We start from the raw sequence: 24,700 nt of genomic DNA, 5'->3' as shown, positions 1-24,700 counted from the left end.
GACAGTTGAGGAATACACTGATAACAAGGACACTTCCTAAGAAGGTTAGGCATACTTTTGACAAGTGGACAGGAGATGTTACAGACTGCAGAGGAAGATGATAAAGTTAACAGACTGTATGTTTACATAGATACTGAAATGAGGATTGTATTTTAGATTTTGTGAAATTGCTAGCGTTCAGCTGTGTGTAGGATGCACATAAATTGAAGGAATGGGCAAACATAGCTGATGCTGATCCAGAGCCACCATCTGAAGATATTTATATTTAGAGGCAGTTTGTTTACAGACTAGTTATGGATACTGATGTGCCAGAATGGAAAAGCTGTTTTGTTAAGCCAGCACTATAAAATAATTTTTATAATCTATATATATATAATTCTAATCTCTTTATCCAGTACAGGGGAGCTGAAGCCTATCCCAGCAAGCAACGGCTCAAGGCTGAATACACCCAGAATACACAGAATACTGTACATCACAGGGTAGACAAACAGATACACACACACACTCACACCAGGGCCAGTATTTGCATAAGCCAATTAACCCTACCAGTATGTAGGTACCTGTAGAGTACTTGGAGAAACCCACATGAACCCAGAGAGAACATGCAAACTCCACACATACTGTACCCCAGAAAGTTCGACGTTACATTCAGAAATACAATCGAGAATAGTTTTGTGGTATTTGTTTTGATGACACTTTGCTGAAATTTATAAAAACCTAAAGGTAATTAAAATGTATAATCTTTCCACATGTCATGTCATTAGGAAGTACAATAAGATCCCGTTTTGTTTAACAATGGTTTAAAAAATAAATATAATTGGTGAGAAAGTAGTTCTCCTTACTGATAATTAAAGGACTTAGAAGTCAAAGGAAATAATTTACGTTGCTTAATTTGAAAACCTAAGTTATAAAGGTAGACGCGATCTGTGCCTTAAGCGTTCCAGGCTGCAGACAGCTCATTCTGAATTACAGAGCTCCACGCCTCCTCCCTCTCTCAGTGCCGCCTCTTCTCTGACACAGAGCAGTGGACGGGGAGCTATTTTCCCAGCCTCTGATTGGGGAAAAAAAGACCTACTGATCTGCTTCATACCATAGGAAAATAGTAGAATATATTTTTTTTATTTTGTGTTTAAGAAATTCAAGTGCTTTAAACGTTTGATTAAAAAGTAATTTACAGCGTAAGTTTCCAAGCTGTTCACGAGGAAGAAAAATCATCCGTTTTAATACGCATAAAAAGTGTTTTTTAACTAAACCCGTTTTTAATAGCTTTTAAAAGTCATGCAATTCCTAAGTTATTCAATTCATTGTTTTTTTTCTTAATAAAAAATCAGTCGCCCATGGTGCCTCCAGTTAAATTGTAGAGATTCTTGTTTGAAGGTCTCGGTGTGTTTTGACTATGTTACATGTGGGAGTATGTGTAGTCACGTGTAAAAAGTGTGCAGTGTTGTATATTTTTGGGAAGAATGGGGTTTGTTTAGTTTCATTATCGTTGTTTTTTTTTCTTTTTAGTGGGATTTGTATGGTATATAGGGGTTGTGTTTGTGTACTCTATGCTTTTTATTGCTTCACATTATTATTGTTTATTATTTTTATTTTATGTGTTGTTATACTTAAAACCCTGGTTGTTGTTTTTTTTCTTCAAATGGGAATGTTGTTTTTCTCAACATATCTACAAACAACAATAATAAAATCTCCAGTTCACTTACACCAGTGTTGGTAATTTACATTGAGATTAATTTGAAGAAAACAACAACAACCCTATAACTAATTAAAATAACTATAAGAAGATAACATAATAATAAAATATACTAATATTTGTGAAGCAATTGTTATTATGGTTGAAAGTCAAAGTCTTTCTTTCTGTTTTCCTTTTCATTGTAACTCTGTGTGTCTCCCTGTTTTCCACTGTCTCCCTTCCTGACAGTTTCTTCTTCCTTCTGGACCCCAAATTTTGAAGCAGCAATTATCTTCATCATCCTCCTCCATGGACACTCTGAGATGATAATGACATGATGTTGTATATTACTGCTGAGCTGGGTGTTGTGGTGAAGACTTAAACAGAAAGATGTGGATGAGCTGTGCAGATGTTCAGCTTTGCTCCTGTCTTTTTATCTGCAGGATTTCATGCTGTGACCTAACAGAGAGATGCTGTGAAGATCTGGCCTCTGCTCTTCAGTCTCAACACTCCAGTCTGAGAGAGCTGAATCTGAGTTACAATGACCTGGGGGATTCAGGTGTGAAACTGTTGTCTGCAGCTCTGAGGGATCCCAACTGTAAATTAACAACACTGAGGTCAGTGAACACTGGTGATTTCTTAGTTTTTTTATTGTTTTATTTAGGTATCCTAAAACACACAACATTCCATTTTTCCCTTGCATTAGAAAAGAAATACATAGGAAGTAAAGAACAAAAAAGAAGGGGGGCATCTAGAAAGACAAAAAACTGCTGTGCAATTTTATACAAGTTCTTGTTTGTGGCTTCTTTGTTAATATCTCATTACTGAGAGACTCGACATGCAATCTTTCCCATTTTGCCCATCTTTTTTACACATGTGTATACAGTATGTTGTTGTTGATGTATAATTCTGTGGATAATATTCTTCATGAGATTTCATTCACAGACCTTCTTCATTTGAACACAAGGCCTTTCCAGCTTTAACCAGTTTCTAGTGATTTATTTTATGGCTCCAGTTCTGACAGTTCTGAACAAGTATCTTCCTTTCTCTGAAGGCAGTTCATCTGGTGTTTGACCAAGAAATAAAAGGACTCCTAATGAGGATTTTTTTATATTTCTTCAATAATTTTTCACCAATTTATTTTTATACCAAAAGGTGTTTATAATATGCCAGGTTTTCCTTGCAATTCGTCCAACAATTTGTGATTCCAAATTTATAATATTTTGTTTGTAATTGATGTTTCTTTCAATATTTAATATGAACTTTTTACTTATATTCTCTCCATGAATGGGGATTGCTGGATTTATGCAGATTTGAATGGTATTAGATTCTTCAATTGCTGTGGAAGTGCCAACCTCCTTTTTTCACCTGTGTCTTACTCTTGTATTCCTCCTGTATAATCTGATATTTTATACACATCTGAAAGGATGTAGCTATGGAAGTAAGTTAGGTATGCAAAATGTATCAATTTTTTAATCTCTTATCTTAGAGTCTCATTTACTTCTTCTCAGCTTTGAATTTCCCAAGTGTTTTCTCCTCTGTCTCTGTACTTTGACTTTGCCTGTTTGACCACTACTTGGACTGATCCTTGTGCTTTGAACCCTGCATGTTAAATGACTCTCCTTCAGACTCTGCCTGGTGCTTTAATCAGTTCCTCTCAGCTCAACCCCTGCCTTTTCGATCATGTCTCTAGTTTCACTTTCGCCTGCCTGCCCTGCTTGCTTCCAGCAGAACAAAGAATGCATTCTGAAAATAAATTCTGCAAATTAAATACAGTAATCACATAGAAAAGAAGTTGTATTCTGAAAAAAAGAAAGAAATTGTAATTTTGATGGGTTTATAGAAATAGTGTAGCGGAGCTAGTTCGGACGTGATGACGTCATCGCCCTCCCTGCACGTAGCAGGGACCTCAGCCACCTGGGCTGAGGGAGGTCTCCTTTAGCTCATGTGGCTGGTTCCCTGTTGCGTTACGCCGGAGACCCGGCTTTGCGCCCCAAGTGTTGCAGGATGAACTGGTGGGGTGGAGCGGCAGAGGGCACGAGCCCGTACGGAACTGCGATGGTCACAATAGCATGGGACCCTGACTTTAAACCACATAAAATAGATGTTTTAGTAATGGTCATTGAGACGCATAAGGAAGGTCTGGAACAAGACAGAAATCCTGGAAGTACCTTCATTCTTGCTGTCTTCATCCTTCTCAAGAATGAGACAGGCAGCAGTTTCCATCTATTGAAGTCTTGCTTGAGCTGATTTTCTAGCACCTCTTAATTACATTTTAATGTGTTCTCTAGGTTTCTGGGTATTGAAAGTGCTCAACATTTTATCTTATCCCAATCCTATTGTAAATTAAATTTGTTTTTGACCTCCAGGGATATAGATTCCACACTAACATTGCTTCAGAATGAATCCCTATTTTGACAGGTTGCTGTAGTCTGTGATTACATCTGTGAGAACTGGAAAAGTTGTTGAATTTAGGCTGTATATAATAACATCTCATTTTTATAAAGAGCCTGATTGTGTGTTCCTCCTTCTATATCACCTCCCTCTGTATCCTTGTGTTGTCTTATGCTCTGATAGAATAAATCAGTGGTGACAAGCATCTCCTCGTCTTCTTCCCCTGTATGAATTTAAGCTCTCTGACAGAATACAATTAACCTGTTCTTGTGCTTTTGGTTGTATATATATAAAAAAAAACATTGTGAAAACCTACAAGTTTTAAATACAAAAGGTTGTAATACCCTGTCAAATGCTTTTTCTGGATCCACGTTTTTTTCATTTTGGTTTTTGTGTTTGAAGATACAATTTAGTTTAGCCAAATAGTCAATTTCCACCTGGAATGATGTCCTCTCAAATTGTTTATAATAACACTGCAATTACAAAATGTAATTATACAGTATACAGTAGAAGTCTTAGATTTCTTATACTATGTGTCTTACTGTGTCCTCTCACCAGGTAGAAATATGCAGGATGAAAAAAAACAAGAATATTTTTTTCTTGGTTTTCAAAAGATCATATTTTCAAATTTTAGCCTTGTGAGACAGCTGAAAATGCTTGTAAATGTTACCATATGTATACTAGCTTGGATAAAACATCAAGACGAATTTGTAAATATAAATAAAGTTACTTAATTTTTGTGAATACAGGACCTGGAATGATAATGGTCACATATCCAGAATTATAATTAAAAAATATGAAAAGCTATAATAGTTACTGCTATATTACTATATAACCCCCCTCCCCCAGTGTGTTGTGTATATTGTATTATGTATTGCCTTGTAATTTGCACTATCTGCACTTTGTGCTGTGTGTATCCTGACTACTATCCTGTCTACAATGTCTATGTCAGTGTCCTGTCTCTCCTGCCTATATTTGCACCGTGGACCAGGAGGAATGATATTTCATTCTACTGTATACTGTTCAAATAAGCGTGAACTTGAACTAATCCTCTGGGCAGTGCTTGAGGAGTTTTAATTGATTTTCACTGCCAGCTTATCAGCAGGGGTGAGCTGTTGACAATAGATGACCCCTGGTTGCTAAGTAAACAAACCGGTTGCTGAGGTTTTGTTTTTCTTTCCTGAGTCATGTTACAGAGGCAGTGTTGTCTCCTAGGGCTTTAAATGGTCAATAATGAATGACAGCAATTTGAACCATTTAGATCCCCCTTTTTCAGACTTTTTTCAGACTTGATTGTAGTGGTCAGCCAAACAAATGTACTCTTTTGGTTTCCATTGACCCAGTGGTTTAGCAGGTGTGTAACCTGTTTCTCAGTGCATATTTACATCTATGGCTGTGATTATGCCAGTGAATATGCCAGCAGCCATATAACCCTGCAAATCACAACTGGCAGCTCACTGAAGCTCAGCGGGTGTGAGCCCGACCAGTACCTGGATAAGAGACCTCCTGGAAAAAACTAAGGTTTCTGTTGGAAGTGGTGTTAGTGGGGCCAGTAGGGTGCACTCACCCCACAATCTGTATGTATTCTAATGCCCCAGTATAGTGACGGGGAGACTATACTGTAAACAGGCTCTGTCCTTTGAATGAGATGTAAAACCAAGGTCTGTCTGTGATCATTAAAATACCGGGTGTTATTACCCTGGCATCTTGACCAAATTTCCCATTGGACTTTACCTATCATAGCCTCCTAATACTCCCCATCTATGAATTGGCTTCATCACCCTGTTCTCCTCCTCACTGAGAGCTGGTGTGTTGTGAGCGTACTGGTGCATCATCCAGATGGAGGTTGTATATTGGTGGTGGTGAAGGGGATCCCCATTATCTGTAAAGAGCTTTGAGTGGAGTGTCCAGAAAAGTGATATAAGTGTAAGCAATTCTTATTAATTATTGTCTAATTTTATATGTTTTCATCAGCTTTTGATTTTTAGGTTGCATTTTGGTGTGTGAGATCATTGTTATTATCGGTTTATGATAACGGCATCTGTAGTAAAAATGCTGTACCACGGTGAAATAAAACTTTTTGTCTGTTCATGGTCTCATGGTTTGTTTTAGAAGATATTGGAGGTGACTTGTAAGTTGTAAAAAATAACCTGATTAATTATGATTAAAATTAATGTATGTTTTAGTGTGCAGCAGATGCTGGAGCTTCAGTTGTGTCACATCCTGCTAGAAAGCTTTCCACATGATGTAGAATAACATGACAAGTCTTCAACATTAGGGTTTACTGTTTTCCATAAGTCTATTAGATTGAATCCTCTTCAAATAATTACAAGTATTCCTGTAACATCACCCGCCAATAACTTTGCACATTAAGATGTGTCCTTCTTCATATACACTTACACCACGTACATATACTGTCCATAGTGTAGTGTACGTGTATACTGTATGTACACTTTCATCAGTGTTATGTCAGCATGTCCAATCTTTCCAAGGACATAATATATAGTCACAGTAATAGGTTTATTCCATGCTGAAAAAAAGAAGAAAGAGAACACAATGTTTCGGCCGTGGAGCCTTCTTCAGGTGTGAGAGAGACAGGGCAGTAGGCAAAGGTAATGTAGCAGGAGAACAAAGGTTGGGAGGGAGGAGGAGTGAGAGGCGGGAGCAGGGGACAGAAAGGGAGGCCAATCAAGAGGTGTGAAGTCAGAATAGGTGTAGAGAGGTGTGAAATGAAACTTCCAATGAATGGAGAAAATTTAAAAGAACAATAGTCTGTCGTTAAGAGAAGGGAGAAGGTGTGATCCTAGCTGCAGAATGATTTTGGTTTCGGTAGTCTTTCTGATGTCTGAGTTCGGAAAACCATTTTTTAGAACACAGACGGAGAGATTAGAGTGGTCGTGGCCGTCAGAGGTGAAATGAGAAACAATGGGCTTGGAGAGATCTTTAATCTTCACAGCAAACAGGCCATACAGTATTGGAAAAAAAGAACAATCTGCCAACCAACTAAAACACACTCATATTAATTTTCAAGTTTTGGCTTCTTGTTCGCTTACATCGACTAGTGAGCAGAAAGGGCCAGTTTTATATCACAATCCTCGCAAACTCTTGCTCTCGCCAGGGGTGAGACCAGCAGATTCTCATCTTCCTTCTCCAACATGGCAACCATGCAGTACTGTCACTTAGTTCATGATTTTGAACTGAAATTTGCAGAATTTTGCAATACTACTTTGATACCAAGAGTTAAAACCCTGTCTGAGAGCTTGGGACCTCTGAGTGAGGTGTGGAAACATATTGCAGGTGGGGTCATGATTTTGATTAGGAGCAAGTAGGAATTAAATAGAAAGAAAAGTTCCACTCAGTGCTCTATATTCAGACGCATCTTTCTACAGTCTTCTTCATCCCACTGTGTCTCACCTTCCCCGTAATAAAACTGTGATGAGAGATATAAGATGCCTGATTTTGTGAGAAAAGCTTCCCTTCTCATTTCCGTCTCCCGCAGGTTTAAACTTGCTCCTCACTCTCTTGTTCCTCTTTAACTTTGTCTCTTTCTTTCTCTTGTCTGTTCTCCATCTGTCTCAATCACTGTCTTCACAGCAGTAATGCCAGCCAGACCCTTTTCTGTAGTGCTGCTCAGTCAGTATAGAAGTGGTTATTCAGCAATAAGACCAGAGGGGAGTGAGGAGCACTCTGCTTCAACATTGTGGACAGTGTTGCACACACCTTTCCCCAAAACTTTAAAACTCTAAAATATCAGTGCTTTCCCATACTACAGGAGAGAATGTGCCTGTGACTCCCTGGGAACACAGTGTGCACTTTGGGGAATCAGTAATATTCATTTAAACTGACTCTGAGACAATAGATGTGTCCTAGGAATTAAGTTAAAAAGGATCAACTGGTGATTGGGATTTCTCAAAGCAAAATTTAGATCATTCCAAATAGTGTCCAATGAGAAGTGTATCCATGAGTGACACATCAATTTCCAGCTGTTATAGATCCTTAAGGATTTAAATCAGGATCTAAGTAACAAAGAGTAACATTAGGACACTATTCACTAAGCTGTGTCCCCTGCATCTGTTATCTTACATAAGGGGTGACCCAGAGCTCCATGTCCCAGGTAACCCCATAAAAACACACAGCAGAGGGAAGTAACAAAGAATGAAAAATTTTGTATATTATCCCTAACAATGGCAGATGCAAATGTTATTTCCCTTATTCAACAATTGAAGAAAAAGAAACGGGCATCCATCAGATAAAATACAAGTTTTGATGAAAAACTGGACAGTGTGAGCCCCATGTAGTCTGATTTTAATATGTCTTTCCACTAGGCACCACACTGTAATTGGGTACAAAACAATGGGGTTTAATTGTCATTCTTTAAAAGTCAATTTTCTAAAGTTGTAGCTCATGAAAATACCCAGATTTTTTTCCAGTGCTTTTCCAGTGCTACTCCAGTGACTTCTACTGAAACTGGTGGAACAAAGACAGCACATTCTGCATGAAGGTTTTATAAAGCCAGGTCCAAGAGTCTCAAAACCTTTTCAAAATCTAAAATTATACAGATACTTATTGGCAGTTATAGACACACAGTCATAGTTTTATAAGCAAATAGTAAAAGAGATGTTTTCTTCTGGCAGCTCAGTTATAAATTTCTTAAAGATCAGAGACATTTCTGATCACAGTTTGCAATCCACTTTTTTTTTCTTTGTAATCCACAATTTCTTCCAATATGTGGCCTTTTTGAGAGGTTTGAGGTGCCTGAAATGTATGAGCAATAAGTTGGCATAGCACACACCCTCATTTCATACACCACAGCTGTCACACACCTCTCTCACTTTTTCTGGAAACTTAGTAGCCTTGATTTGTATTTCCATCAGTACAATTGGTGATGTTACTGAACTGACAAGGTTTTCTTAGCCTTTCAAAATAAAAAAATAAAATTAAAATTAAATTATGAAAATGTCCATTATTATTATCAGTGAGCTACTGGCAGTGACACTGACAAGGCAGACCTGTGCAGCGTATACAGGTCTCTGAGGATGTGTGCCCCATGCTCTGGTGCCATGATGAGGGAGTGAGCACATTACATTCTTGAAGGAGAGTGGTTGCAAAAAATGTGAAAACGTTCTCCAGCAGGCTGTGAGGGGTGTGTCTGGAGTGGTGGACACGCCTGTTTGTTGGGGTCACTACCACTGTGACGTCACAGTATCATGGAGAAATGTGGTTAGTTTTCTAACTAACCTGGAATCTATATCAATAGTTGTTATGGTCCTCAGTTGGAGAGTTATTATTTTTTCCCTAATTGTTTTATCTTTTTTCTCTGGGTGCTGCCAATTAAGATACTGTATTAAGCAAATGAGGGACAAGCATTCAAAAGCGGTAATACTGAGAGACTTTGTTTTGGTATGGCCTCATTGTTAGGCACAACCACCTTTCCGGTTCTAGCCTGTCTAGTTGTTTTTTTAGTCAGTTAGTTTGTCGGGGGGGGGGGGGGGGGCTTTTCTTTGTCTTTCCCCTCCCAATTGGAATACAAATGTGCACCTCTGCCTCCCTGTGTTTTTTGATATAATGCAGTTTATTTGTTTTCTCAAACATAATTGCTTCTCTCTCACACATTATAATAGTAATTTTAACAGAACTAATGTGCAGTACTCTATTGACAATGGAGTCCAGCTGTATTAATATTAATGGTATTCAAGTGAAATGTACAGATGGATCCCAAGTCTAAAGATTTCCCCTGTGGCAGACAAAGTCTGAGGCAGAATTCTGGTTCATACAGACTTGCTCTCTCTTTTCTGACTCGTACAAAGTGGATGCAGTCACACGGTCGATTCCTCTGCCAAATTATGATTGAGATTGTTTATTGCTTCACATTTTGATTATGTGTTGTTATAGTTATAACCTTGCTTGTTTTTGTTTAAATTGTTTTTCTTCAAAAGAGAATGTTGTTTTCCTCAACACATCTACAAATAACAATCACAATCTCCAGTTCTCTTTCTCTAGTGTTGTTAATTTACATTTTGTATGAATTCAACCATGTGAAGAATAACAACCAAAGCTATAACTTTAACAAAACGCCATAAAATGTGAAGCAATTTCTATTATGGTTAAAAGTCAACGTCTCTCTCATTCTATTTCCCTATTTTAACCATTATAGCTTCATGTGTCTCCCTGTTTCCCACTGTCTCCCTTCCTGACAGTTTTTTCTAATCTTTCTTCTTCTTTCTAGAACATAAAATTTGATGCAGCAGTTATCTTCATCATCCTCATCCATGGACACTCTGAGATGGATAATGATATGATGTTGTATATTACTGCTGAGCTGAGTGTTGTAGTGAAGACTTGGAAAGAAGGATGTGGATGAGCTGTGCAGATGTTCAGCTGTGCTCCTGTCTTTTTGTCTGCAGGATGAACGTATGTGGACTAACACAGAGATGTTGTGAAGATCTGGCCTCTGCTCTTCAGTCTCAACACTCCAGTCTGAGAGAGCTGGATTTGAGTGACAATAAACTGGGGCATTCAGGAGTGAAACTGCTGTCTGCAGCTCTGAGGGATCCCAACTGTAAATTAACAACACTGAGGTAAGTGAACACTGGTGATTTTTTTATTGTTTTATTTAGATATGTTAAGACTCAATGCATTCTGTTTTTCACATGCATCAAAATGTAACACCTAGAAAATACAAAACAAAAATGAAGGGTGACATATAGAAAACAGTTTTTTGTTTCATTTTATACAAGTTCTTGTCTGTGGATTCTTTGTAAACATATGATTACTTAGAGGCTCAAAACACATTTTGTTTAAATATATACCGTATATGTAGTTGATTTTTAATTCTGTTGGTAATTTTCTTCTTGAAATTTCAATCATAGATTCCTTCCAGATTTGAACACTACTAGGTCTGTGCAGCTTTAACCAGTTTCTAGTGATTCTCTCCAGGAAGGTGAATTATTGGATTTATGCAGATTTGAGATTCCTCAGTTGCTATGGGAGTGCCTGCCTTTCTTTCCATTTGAATCTTACCCTTGTCTCTTATATTCCTCCTTTTTTCTAATAAATAGGAAGTAGCTATGGAAGTGAGTAAGGTTTGCAATATTTATCAATTTGTTTATCTCTAATTTTTGAATCGCTTTTGAATCTGGGGTGCTGTCTGTATGGAGTTTGTACAGTATTTTCTCTCCACGTTTGTGTGGTGCTCCAGTTTCCTACCACAGTCTACAGACATTCTGGTAGAGTAATAAGCTTCTGGGAAATCTGGCCCTGGTGTGAGTGTTTTACCCTGTGATGGACTGACATCCTGTCCAGGTTTTATTCCTGCCTTGTGCCCAGTGATTCCTGGAATAGGCTCTGGGTTACTGTGACCCTGTATTGGATAATTGTTTATTTACGGTGATGTTGATGGGGTTCAAATGCTATGCTGCCTTCTTTGTATATTAACAGAGAGTATAAACCATTCCAGATTTATATGGTTTAAAGTCAGGGTTCCGTTCTGTATGTCTCAAACCCTCAAAATGACTATTCCCTTCTTCAGTTTTTTTCACATTACAAATTATTTTATATGTGTTTAATTTATTAACATTGTAGCAATATCTTATTTTCATAATACCTTGAGTTAAATAAGCTATAAAATGTAATGTTTTAAGTTAGATGGATACTTCTTCATCATTTTGCTGAGGAGCTGCCGTTCATCTAAGCTGTTAAAGCTTTAAGTTAAACACAACATTAACATTTTAAACAACTGTAGCATTTTGCAGGTTCTTTTTCAGAACTAAAGAACAGTGGAGACGCGATTAACCAAGCACTGGCTTTATTTTACAACCACACCAAAACCAAACACAGCATCTACACACACATGAGGAGACTGACGAACACGTACACACATTTAGGGTGGTAATTACCTAACAACACACTCTACTTTTACAGGACTACACAGGGCACTAGAATTACTAGGACATTATTTACACAGGCAGGGTCAGCCGCTGGTCATCGTGCTGACCCTCAGACTCTTCCCGGCTACCACTCCCAGCATGCCCAGCGGTACTACGAGCGCCTAGGGGCGCTTCCTCCTCACCACCAGGCGAGGGCGTTACACTGCCCCCACCTGAAGCGTCTGGCGTCTCGCCGACGTCGAACACCCCCCTCAGGCTGTACTCGTATTCGGCCAACTGCTGCGGAACCCTGCGTGAGCGGCCGCTGCGCCGCGGTGACGGCTGGCGATCCACGGACGCCCCACTATCGGCCGGCTCCGGCCCCGGCTGCTCCTCTGGAGCCTCCCCACACGGCTCCTCCTCCCGGGCCCGGTAGGGGGCCAGGCGGTCTCGGTGCAGGACCACCACTCTCCCCCGTGTTCGCAACCGGACACGGTAGCAGACCTCGCCCACCACCCCGAGTACCTCAGCGGGCCCCTCCCACGACGGCGCCAGCTTAGGACTGAGGCCTTTGCGGCGCCGCGGGTTGTACACCCAAACCGAGTCCCCGGGCTGGAAGGCAGGCCCCCTGCAGCGCAGGTCGTAGTACCGCTTCTGCCGGACCCCCGCCTGTGTCAGGTGGGTCCGTGCAAAGCTGTGCACCCGCTGCATCCGCTGCCGCAGGTCCCACTCGTAGTCCGGTCCAGCCGGCGGTGCCGACCCGTCTCCGGGCGGCGGGCCGAAGACCAGGTCCACCGGTGTTCGCATTTCCCGGCCCAGCATGAGCGAGGCCGGGGTGCACCCGGTGGATTCCTGGACCGCGGTCCGATACGCCCAGAGCGCAAGGGGGAGGTGGCGGTCCCAGTCCCGTTGGTGCCGGGACACCAGGGTGGCCAGCTGGGTGGCGAGCGTCCGATTAAACCGCTCTACCAACCCGTCGCTCTGGGGATGCAGCGGGGTGGTCCGCGTCTTAGTAATCCCCAGGCGCTGGCACACTCTGGCGAAGACCTGGGACTCGAAGTTACGCCCCTGGTCACTGTGTAACTCCTCCGGCACCCCCAGCCTGGCAAACATCCCCTCCAGCAGTGCATCGGCCACCGTGGGGGCACTCTGGTCCGGGAGGGCGTAGGCCTCCGGCCACTTCGTAAAGTAATCCATAGCCACCAAGACGTAGCGGTTCCCGGCCTCGGTGCGCGGAAACGGGCCCAAAACGTCCACTCCCACCCGCTCCATAGGAGCCCCCACCTGGTGTTGTTGGAGGGGGGCCCGAGAGCGCTCGGGGGGACCCTTCTGCGCCACGCACACCGCACACGTTCGGCAGTACCGCTCCACGTCCCGGTGGCAAAGACCCCAATAAAAATGGCCTCGGAGACGCTGCAGGGTTTTTTTACCGCCGAAGTGCCCCACACCCGGTTGGCCGTGCACCGCTCGGAACACCGCCCCGCGGAGCGACCGAGGCACCACCAGCTGCCACCGTACCTCGCCACTGGAGGGTACCCGCCACCCCCGGCGCAGCACCCCGTCCTTTACCTCCAAGGCCTCCCACAGGGCGCAGAGGGCCTTGACGGACTTCGGGTGCGGGGCGAGCTCCTCTCGTGTAGGCCGCACTCCTGCTGCCCTCCAGCGGAGCACCGGGCCCACGTCAGGATCAGCTGCCTGACGCTGCGCCAGGTCTGGCAGGCCCACCCCCAGCGGCCCCTCCCGGGCCGTGGCCGCGGCGCTCACCCCCGCCACGGTGCGGACAGCCTCCTCACGCTGCTCCCGCCGGGCGCAGTGATGGCAGTCCGCGGCCTCGCAGGGGCGCCGCGAGAGAGCGTCGGCATTGAGATGGCGAGACCCCGCACGGTGCACGACAGTGAAGTCGTACTCCTGCAGGATCTCTATCCATCGCGCCATCTGTCCCTCTGGCTCCTTAAAGTGGAGCAGCCAGGTGAGGGACGCATGGTCGGTCCTCAACCGGAACCGGGTCCCGAACAGGTACGGCCTGAAATGGTGGACCGCCGCCATCACCGCCAGCAGCTCGCGACGGGTCACGCAGTAGTTCCGCTCAGGCCTAGTCAGAGCCCGACTATAGTAAGCCACTACGCGCTCCCCATCCGGCCCCTCCTGCGCCAACACCGCCCCCACCCCCGAGTCACTCGCGTCGGTGTCGAGAATATACGGCAACGGCGGGTCGGGGTAGGCCAGCACGGGGGCCCCCACCAGAGCTTCGCGCAACCGGCCAAAGGCAGTCTCACAGCCCGAGTCCCAGTCAAAACGGCGGCCCTTGTCGGTGAGGCGGTGCAGCGGGGCGGCGATGCTGGCAAAGTCCCGGACGAACCTCCGATAGTACGAGGCCAACCCCAGAAAGCTGCGGAGCTCTGCGACAGTGCGTGGAGTCGGCCAGCCCCTCACTGCGGCGACCTTACCTGGGTCCGTAGCCACCCCTCGCGGTCCAACAACATGTCCCAGGAAGGTCACCTCCCGCCGCAGGAGCTCGCACTTGCGGGGGTTGAGCCTCAGGCCAGCACGGTGGATGCAGGCCAGCACCGCCTGGAGGTTCGTCAAGGCCTGGTCGAAACTCCGTGCATGAACCAGCAGATCGTCCAGATATAACACGCACTGGTTCCGCGGGACCGATGCCAGCACCCTCTCCATCAGCCTCTCGAACGTCGCCGGGGCATTGCACAGGCCAAAAGGCATGACAGTAAACTGCCAGAGGCCCTGGCCGATGGAAAAGGCCGTCTTCGGGCGAGCATCGGGAGCAAGCGGTACCTGCCAGTAGCCGCAGCGGAGGTCCAGGGAGCTGAACCAGGTCGACCCGGTGATGTAGTCCAGGGCGTCATCTATCCTCGGCAGGGGGTAGGAATCTTTCCGGGTGACCTCATTCAGCTTGCGGTAGTTGACGCAGAACCTCCACGAGCCGTCTTTTTTTTTAACCAGTACGGCTGGCGCCGACCACGGGCTCGCGGAGGGCTCAATCACCCCCGCTGCGGCCATCTCCCGGATCTTTTCCTCGGCGGCGGTCCGCTTGGCGTGGACCATGCGTCCTGGTGGGATGCGGATGGGCCGAGTGTCGCCGGTGTTGATCTCGTGTTGGACCAGGGCAGTGCGGGTGCAGTCCTCATCCCTCGCCGCAAAGAGGTCTTCGTTCTGGGCGAGTAGCTCCTGGAGCCGCTGCCGCTGGTCCTGATCGAGGCCCTCGCAGCTCCGCTGGAAGAGGTCCTCAACGGCACGCTTCGCTTCCACGCAACGCTCGGCCCCCGCCGCCGCCTTGTCTGGCCCCCCGGCCGACTCAGGGGCAGGATCCGGCACGCTCGCTCCCCGGCTCGCAGGCCTGGTCTGCCCCGGCGACTGACGCCGCTGCCGCCGCCGCTGCCTCTTGTTCCCCCGGCTCCGGCAAGCCCGCGTCCCTCGGCCTTCGCCGGACCTGCCCTCCACCAGGTGCAGTCGCTCCCCCTGCCACACCAACTCCTGCCGGTCCAAGTCCAACCTGGCCCCCACTCGCTGCAGTAGGTCCAGCCCCAGAATGCAGTCCTCCTGGATGGGTGCAAGGTAGCAGGGGTGGCGCACCGTCCCTGCACCCAGACGGAAGGCAAGCACCCGTTTCCCCCGGACTGCAGCGAGCTGTCCCGTCACGGTCCTCAGCCGCAGGCTGGAGGCCTCCCATCCTGGGGGGTTGGTGCCCTCGGTGTCGGGGAGGACGCCCGGCCGAAGTAGGGTCACTGATGAACCGGTGTCGAGTAGGGCCAGGCAGGGTTGGTCCTCAATCCGGCAGTGGAGGTACAGGCCCCGGCTACAGCCGACTCGCCCCACGGTGGCGTGAGGGGCGCCGGTTTTTACAGCGCTCTCCGGAGCGGGGGTTGAGGTGTTCAAGGGCGGCCTTCCCCGCGCTGAGCCGCCCCGTTCCCGTTTCCCGACGCCGATCGGGGAGAGCGAGGTTCGGGTGCCCGGCAGACCCGGGCTCGGTGTCCTCTTTTCCCGCAGCGGTCGCAAATCAGCGTGCGGGGCTGTTCCGCGGCGGTCGCTGCACGGGCTGGCTCCTCTTCCCCCTCGCTGGATTCCTCCGTCGCCGCCTCGGTCAGCCGGCAGGGCGCACTGCGTCTGCTGGCGCTGCCAGTCACCCCGAACACTACCTCAGCCCGTGTAGCAAGGGCCAAGGCCTGCTCCAGCGATGTTGGCGCGGCCAGCTGCACGTGGCGCCGCAGCTCCTCGGGCGAGAGGGCCTTGAGAAAGGCCTGGAGAGCCATCTCCCGCTGCGCCTCCCGGGGGAAAGTTGGGTATCCTCGGCGGGCGAGGAACATGACATCCACAGCGACCGGGCCCAGTCGCTCTCCTGGTCGGCGCCGCCGCAGGGCCAGCCTCTCCCGCATCAAGTCCGGCGCCTCCTCTACACCGAAGCGCAGCTGGAGGGCTGCTGCCAGCGCCGTGTAGTCGCCTCTGTCCTCCTCCGGGACGTCCAGGAGCACCTGGCAGGCCGCTCCTTCCAGCGCCGCCGCCAGGTGGCCGGCCATCTCCGCCCGGCTCCAGCCATTCGTCCGGGCCGCGAGCTGGAACTGCGCCTTATAGGTCTCCCAAGGCGCCTCACCATCGTAGTGACCTGGTCGCACCCGCGCCGATGGGTGTGGGAATCGCTGATCGGCTCCGGCAGGGAGGGCATCCTCTCTCCGGGGCGGCCGCCCCAATTCCACTGGCGGGACCACTACTGGGTAGCCCTGGTAAGGGCTGTGGCCACCTGTCGCACCCAGGAGTTGCTCAGGCTCCCTATGTGCGCCGCCGATGGGTTCTGCGTCTTCCAGCGTCAGCCGGCGCTTTACGGAATCGGGTAGTGTCTGCCACAAGTTGTTCATTCTGCCCGCTTCTGACACCAATGTAGCGTTTTGCAGGTTCTTTTTCAGAACTAAAGAACAGTGGAGACGCGATTAACCAAGCACTGGCTTTATTTTACAACCACACCAAAACCAAACACAGCATCTACACACACATGAGGAGACTGACGAACACGTACACACATTTAGGGTGGTAATTACCTAACAACACACTCTACTTTTACAGGACTACACAGGGCACTAGAATTACTAGGACATTATTTACACAGGCAGGGTCAGCCGCTGGTCATCGTGCTGACCCTCAGACTCTTCCCGGCTACCACTCCCAGCATGCCCAGCGGTACTACGAGCGCCTAGGGGCGCTTCCTCCTCACCACCAGGCGAGGGCGTTACACAACTAAGATTACATTGTTTAAATTCCAGTGCTTTGAGTGACTTCACATTTATGCATTGTAGAAATACTAGAAAAAGTTATCATATATCACATCGGTTTTCCTACCATAGCATCACAGAAAATATTTAATTTGTGTCATTTCCTCTTTCTTCAAAATGATTAATAAGCATCTTAGCTACAACTTCCCCTGTAGTTGTACCATACTGTATGTGGATTTTGGGCAGCACAGCTCTTCTCAAATTCCATATCAGTCACAGTATCTCACAAGAATAGATCATTGCAGTACATTGTTTATATCCACACACTCATCATGTGCAACACAAAATAGTTTTACACCTTTTAAGGTATGTTGTTTGTTAACATTTTCAAATTCCACTTCACTGAACTAGCAGACACAAGTAAGTCCTTAATTTTAGAGATGATCATGTATTTGTTAGGCAAACTAAACATCTGAACAACTAAGAAACGTTTCTTTATATTCCCCACTTGTAAATGATGTTTCAAAATCCGCAACACATTGTGAGATTTGGTAACTTGCTCGTTTGGCTTAATTATTTCTGACACAAATTATTAAAGATGCTGCTTTGATAGACTCAGCATTGTCCAACTCATCCTTGAAGTTTTGTTCCTGTTTTCTTTGAAAATGTCATTGGATGCTTGAAATGCAAGAAGAGATACTATCACAAACGTAGAGAGAAAACACTGCAGTCGTAATTTTCAACATATTCACAATTATCTTTCCAAAAGGGCTGAAATGATTGAGCATCTAACTTTCTTCTTGGTAACCACCATTTTGTGCAGAATGCTAGAGTCTACACTTACGTGCGATGTTATCAACGGCATGGATTGTGAGTTTTGCTGTGAAAACAGTAGGCTGAACATTGCAGTAAATAAACCAGGTGAATCATTTTTTCTGCACCAAAGAACTTTCATTAGGAAACATGCTGTAGAGAAATACAGAACAGTCAAGAACAGTTTTTATTGTTGTTTTACTTAATTTCTTTGTTACCTATTAAACTTTTATTACACATGCCATTTTCTTTGCACATGCTGTTAAAAGCCCTTTTAAGTGCCAAAAACAGCACGTTTGCCGTTGGTTGCCAACCACTGGTTTAGGGACTTTTACTTATTGCATTAACCTCAAGGTCTTTTTGAGACCTGTAATGGACAGTTAAAACATGCTAATAGGGACAGTTAGCATGTGGATACTTCAATATGCATTAGCTCAATAAGATGTTTCATATTATCTCATTAGTGGTTTTATTTGGTTTTTCATTGTACCTTAAATTTTCACATTATTATGACATAAATATTGACATATCAAGTATTGTTCATATATTAAAGGGGAACTATTTTTTACATTTTGGGATTATAATGAATCTGCAATGATGAGTGCATTTCACACCACAATGAAACTTCCAAGTACACGATAACATGTACCATAAAAATCTCCAATTTACATCACACAACAGACGAACTGTCAATATATGTGTAGTGTTATATTGCCTTAATTGTCTGTGATTCAGAATAAGGCATGCTTTAGACCAAGAGAATTTTGCTACTATGTTAATTCTAAGACTGTTCATGAAACTGACACATACAAGACAACATGTTTTACTTTTAAGTATTGCAAAAAAGAAACCTGCCAACCAACGTCTGACTTTGATTTATTCTTGCAACTGTCATTTTGTGCTAAATATTTGCTTTCACACTTAAGTTTGGTGTTATCAGCGGCACAGATTGTGAGCTTTGTTGTGACAATTTCCTAACTCCTCTACAGAAAATGCAATAAATAAACCAAGTGAATCTTTTTTTTTCTGGTCTAAAGAACTTTCATTAGGAAACATGCTGTAGAGAATGAAAAAACAGTCAAGCACCGAGTTTAATATTTTGAACTTAATATCTCTGTTGCCTATTAGACATTTATTACACATGCCATTTTCTCTGCACATGCTGTTAAAAATCCCTTTGTGTGCCAGTAATGTCATGCGTGCTATAGGTCACCAACCACTGGTTCCAGGGCTCTTATTTAACGCATTAACCTGAAGGTCTTTTTGAGACCTGTAATAGACTGGTAAAACTGTGGATGTTTCATTATGTATTAACTCATTAGTGGTTTTATTTGTACCTAAAATATTGACATATGAATTTTGTTTTTCTATATTAAAGGGAAAATGCAATGCTATTTTTACATTTCAGGTTTGTAAGGAATCTGCAATTATGAGTTCATAATTGAATAAAATTCTGAAAATTTCCATTATTATTATCAGTGAGCTACTGGCAGTGACACTGACAAGGCAGAACCGTAACAAATAATGTTATGGAAAGTGTGTTGAGTCTCAGCATGAGCGGGATGTGATTAAGAGAGACCCGGGGTTGTTAATGTGAGAGGTCTGAGTGCGGGAGTGAGTCTCTAGAGAAAGTGTGTGTTTGTTTGTGTGTTTGTATATGAGACCCAGCCCAGTGGTGTCAGGTGAGGACGTCAGAGGCTGGAGACAGACCTGGAAGTCCGAGCGCTGACTGGTTGTGAGGGGACTTCTGAGTGTAATGTGGGAGCAGGAGGCTGCTTGTGGTGACTAGGAGCAGAGGGAGTCATCTCCCTGAAGGGACCAGCTAGAGGGTGTGTGAGAGATCAGGCTCGTTAAGTCCAGGAATCTGCGACAGAAGGGCTTTGCTCCATGAGGGATCTACATTATGATCTCAGAGGAGATCAGATAGAGAGGACAGTGGAGTCAGTGAGCTGGAGACTCAGGGCCTGAGAGTCTGCGCGCTGAGGACCCAGAGGTCTCTGAGGATGTCCCATGCTGTGGTGCCATGATGAGGGGCTGAGTACATCATGCTCACAAAGGAGAGGGCTTGCAAAAAATGAGGGCTTGCAAAAAATGTGAAAATGTTCCCCAGCAGGCTGTGAGGGATGTAGCTGGAGTGGTGGACATGCCTGTTCATGGGTGTCACTACCACTGTGACGTCACAGTATCATGGAGAAATGTGGTTCGTTTTCTAACTAACCTGGAATCTATATCAATGGTTGTTATGGTCCTCAGTTGGAAAGTTATTTTTTTTTCCCTAATTGTTTTGTCCTTTTTCTCCGGGTGCTGTCTATTAATATATTAAGTAAATGAGGCAGAAGCATTTAAAAGGGGAAAATGAGACTGCAAAAGGGGGAATATTGAGAGATCGGAGATGGTGAATGAGGTGAGTTGAGTGGTGTGTTATAGGGATGGGGGAAAGATGTGTTGTGTGCTTTTCTTTTTTGATTTTGGTTTGGTTAGTGTAGATATTAGTAGAACATAGAAGACTTTTTTTTGGTAAGCCTCATTGTTAGGCACGACCACCTTTCCAGTTCTAGCCTATCTAGTCATTTTTTTAGTCAGTTAGTTTGTCGGGGGAGGGGGGGGGTCTTTTCTTTGTCTTTCCCCTCCTAATTGGAATACAAATGTGCACCTCTGCCTCCCTGTGTTTTTTTTGGTATAATAAAGTTAATTTGTTTACTCAAACATAATTGACTCTCTCTCAAACATTATAACAGTGATTTTAACAGAACTTCTGTACAGTACTCTATTGACAGTGGAGTGCAACTGTATTAATATTAATGATATTGAAGTGAAATGTACAGATGGATCCCAAGTCTAAAGATTTCCCCTGTGGCAGACAAAGTCTGAGGCAGAATTCTGGTTCATACAGACTTGCTCTCTTGACCTGCTGTTTTGTTCTGAAGTTCAGTTTCATGACTCATACAAAGTGGATGCAGTCACACGGTCGATTCCTCTGCCAAATTATGATTGAGATTGTTTATTGCTTCACATTTTGATTATGTGTTGTTATAGTTATAACCTTGCTTGTTTTTGTTTAAATTGTTTATTTTCTTCAAAAGAGAATGTTGTTTTCCTCAACACATCTACAAATAACAATCAAAATCTCCAGTTCTCTTTCTCTAGTGTTGTTAATTTACATTTTGTATGAATTCAACCATGTGAATAATAACAACCAAAGCTATAACTTTAACAAAACGCCATAAAATGTGAAACAATTTCTATTATGGTTAAAAGTCAAACTCTGTCTCATTCTATTTCCCTATTCCAACCATTGTAGCTTCATGTGTCTCCCTGTTTCCCACTGTCCAAAATTTGATGCAGCAGTTATCTTCATCATCCTCATCCATGGACACTCTGAGATGGATAATAACATGATGTTGTATATTACTGCTGAGCTGGGTGATGTAGTGAAGACTTGGAAAGAAAGATGTGGATGAGCTGTGCAGATGCTCAGCTGTGCCCCTGTCTTTTTGTCTGCAGGATGAGGTACTGTAAACTAACAGAGAGATGTTGTGAAGATCTGGCCTCTGCTCTTCAGTCTCAACACTCCAGTCTGACAGAGCTGGATCTGAGTGACAATAACCTGGGGGATTCAGGAGTGAAACTGCTGTCTGCAGCTCAGAGGGATCCCAACTGTAAATTAACAACACTGAAGTAAGTGAACACTGGTGATTTATTTTTATTGTTTTATTTAGATATGTTAAGACCCACAGCATTCCATTTTTCACATGCATCAAAATGTAACACCTAGAAAATACAAAAAAAGGGTGACATATAAAAGTATTTTTTGTCTAATTTTATACACGTTCTTGTCTTTGGGCTCTTTATAAACATATGATTACTGAGAGGCTCAAAACACAACCTTTCCCATTTTTTAAAATATATACTGTATATGTTGTAGATTTTTAATTCTGTAGGTAATTTTCTTCTTGAAAGTTATTCTAGATTTGAACACTAGGTCTGTCCAGCTTTAACCAGTTTCTAGTGATTCTCTCCAGGAAGGTGAACTAGTGGATTTATGCAGATTTTAATGTTTTTAGATTCTTCAGTTGCTATGGGAGTGCCAGCCTCCCTTTCCATTTGAATCTTACCCTTATCTCTTATATTACTCCCTTTTTTATAATATTTTATATACATCTGAAAGGAAGTAGCTATGGAAGTGAGTTAGATTTGCAACAGGTCTCCAGTTCTTCCGGATGCTATTATCATATTTTAATTTGCATGCAGTATGATGCGCCACGCCCACTGCGTTTTGACGCAGTGTACTCCATGCATTTTGAATGGCTGGATCTGTATATTAAATACAGGGGACCTGCGATGCTTATTTTACATTTTGGGATTATAATGAATCTGGAATGATGAGTGCATTTCAAATCATAAGGAAACTACCAAGTACAAGATAACATGTACCATAACAATCTCCAATTTATATCACAAAACAGATGAAGTGTCAATGTATGGGTAGTGCCATACTGCCATCATTGTCTGTGATTCAGAATGAGGCATGCCTTAGACCAGGTGAATTTTGCTACTATGTAAATTCTAAATATTATTAGAATAATATATTAAATATTCTAAATATATCTGCCAGGTGTTTGTCCATTAATTTCTATCTAATATTTTATAATTTTGTTTGATGATTCCACAGTGTTTGCTAATCCAACTAATTTGGTATCATGAAGAGCTCATTGGTATTAATTAAAAAGAGCAGTGGTCCTAGTACAGATCTCTGTGGTACTCCAATAATTACATCACTGCAGTTTGACTCTTATCTTATTTCCTTTCTCTATTTATTAAATAATTCTCAATACAAACACACATTCTCTTTGCCTGTATTTTATGAATTAATATTTTATATTGAACTTTATTAAAAATCTTCTGAAAATGTAAATACACGGTATCATATCACCAAGCTTGGTTATGTAAGACCTACCTTCTCTAAATCCCTGTTGACTTTTCCATGTATGTGATAATCTAGTTTAGTTTTTATAATTTGGCCTTCCGTGTAATAAAAATCAGACTTTATTGATCTATAATTGCTTGGTTCAGTTTTGTTATCCATCACGTGGATTGGCACTACATTTCCATTTGTCCAATCCCTGGTTTTAGTGTCTGTTGGAAGAGTTGTGACAGTGGCTTCTGAATATATGTACTCTGATATAATGTAATATGATTTAAGCATTAATATTATTAGCCATAAACACTGTCATGCACAAATCCTTAAATGAATAACAATAATAATAAAACAATGACAATCTGCAACAGTTCAATTTTTAGATCCATTCATTGTGATTTTTGTTCTTACAGAACCGGGTGGATATAAGCCTAACATTGAAGAAGATTCCTTAGTGGAGCAAGGTGGCAGAATTCCTTATCTTTAAAGAGACAGAACAAGCTCCTCCAGATGTTCATCAAACACCACAGTCTGCAGACCTGCTGATCAAACCCCTCTGAGCAGACTGTGTGAAGGACTGTGTTTCTATTGTGCTCTAGTATATGTGGAGGGTAGAGACAGGTCTCTCTCCTGCTCTGGGTCTGGACAGTGTGTAATTGGATGAGTATGAGTTTGTTTCTAATCTCTAGAATTAAAAGAGATTATCTTAAATATATAATTAGTTCTGTTGGCTTGTTATGCACATTTTGTCTTAATAAAATTGGATTTTGCATACAGTACATGTAAGTTTTTTATTTTGTGCAGTTAATTCCTAGGAAGACAGCATGGTAGCACACTGGTTAGTATTGCTGCCCAACAGCACTGGGACCCTGGATTGAGTTTCAGGATGCTATCTGTGTGAGGTTTTTATATTCTCTTTGTGTTTCCTCCAGCTGCTCCGGTTTCCTCCCACAGTCGTGTCCCATCCAGATTGTACCCTGCTTTGTGCCCATGGATTTCTGTGATAGGTTCTGGCTCCCTCATACAATTTCAGTAATAAGATTCTTTCTGTATGTAGAGTGGGTGATTGTGTATGCAGTTTGTCTATATAAAGGGATCATTGCAGGGATGTGGATTTGGACTGTGTAAACTGGGTCCACTCTGGCTTAGGCTGGTAATAATAATGGGTTGAACATGTTTTTTCAGTTTTTCCCATAGAAAGGTACTGCTGGTTCTTCTGTAGGTCGATGATGCACCTGAACCAGACATAGTGCAGAACAGGAATGCATGAACATTTGCAAAAGCTTAAATATAAACAGTGTGTTACAAAAGAACATGGTTCCTTGAAGACCTTCCACAGGTCCCCGAAGAGGAGAGGGCAGGGCTAGAGAGGCCTCTGTCCCTGGAGGAGCTCTCCACTGCACTTAGTGGCTTGAGCAATGGCAAGACCCCTGGCCTCGATGGCCTGCCGGCTGAATTCTATCGTGCCTTCTGGGCTGTGCTGGGACCTGACCTGCTCGATGTATATTTGGAAAGTCTGGAGCAGGGGGACCTGCCACTGAGCTGCAGGAGAGCTGTTGTCACCCTGCTGCCTAAGAAAGGGGACCTGTGTGACATTAAGAACTGGAGACCTGTTGCCCTGCTGTGTGTGGATTATAAAATCCTGTCCAAGGCTCTGGCCAACAGGCTGAGGGTGGTGCTGGGGTCCGTGGTGCACTCCGACCAATCGTACTGCGTGCCCGGAAGGTCAATCTTTGATAACATATTTCTGATTCGAGATGTTTTGGCCACCTCCAGTTCAGGTGCTGTACAGTGACATCTTCAGTGTGCTAAAGGT

At 43.9% G+C, this 24,700-nt stretch overlaps 1 protein-coding gene across 1 annotated transcript in view; it reads left to right on the top strand.

Moving 5' to 3' along the window:
• Nucleotides 1–23,660, top strand: part of LOC138223970 (NACHT, LRR and PYD domains-containing protein 12-like) — a 514,121-nt gene extending 490,461 nt beyond the window's left edge. Inside the window, exons 18-21 of the mRNA XM_069180151.1 lie at nucleotides 2,119–2,292; nucleotides 10,474–10,647; nucleotides 21,471–21,644; nucleotides 23,298–23,660. Of these exons, the coding sequence (XP_069036252.1) occupies nucleotides 2,119–2,292; nucleotides 10,474–10,647; nucleotides 21,471–21,644; nucleotides 23,298–23,313 (538 nt within the window). The 3' untranslated portion in view covers nucleotides 23,314–23,660. The remainder of the gene's footprint in view (nucleotides 1–2,118; nucleotides 2,293–10,473; nucleotides 10,648–21,470; nucleotides 21,645–23,297) is intronic.
• The last annotated feature ends 1,040 nt before the right edge of the window (nucleotides 23,661–24,700 follow it).

This window comes from Lepisosteus oculatus, chromosome 18, assembly GCF_040954835.1.
Source record: "Lepisosteus oculatus isolate fLepOcu1 chromosome 18, fLepOcu1.hap2, whole genome shotgun sequence".
NCBI lineage: Eukaryota > Metazoa > Chordata > Actinopteri > Semionotiformes > Lepisosteidae > Lepisosteus > Lepisosteus oculatus.
This window is presented reverse-complemented; position numbering and strand designations above follow the sequence as displayed.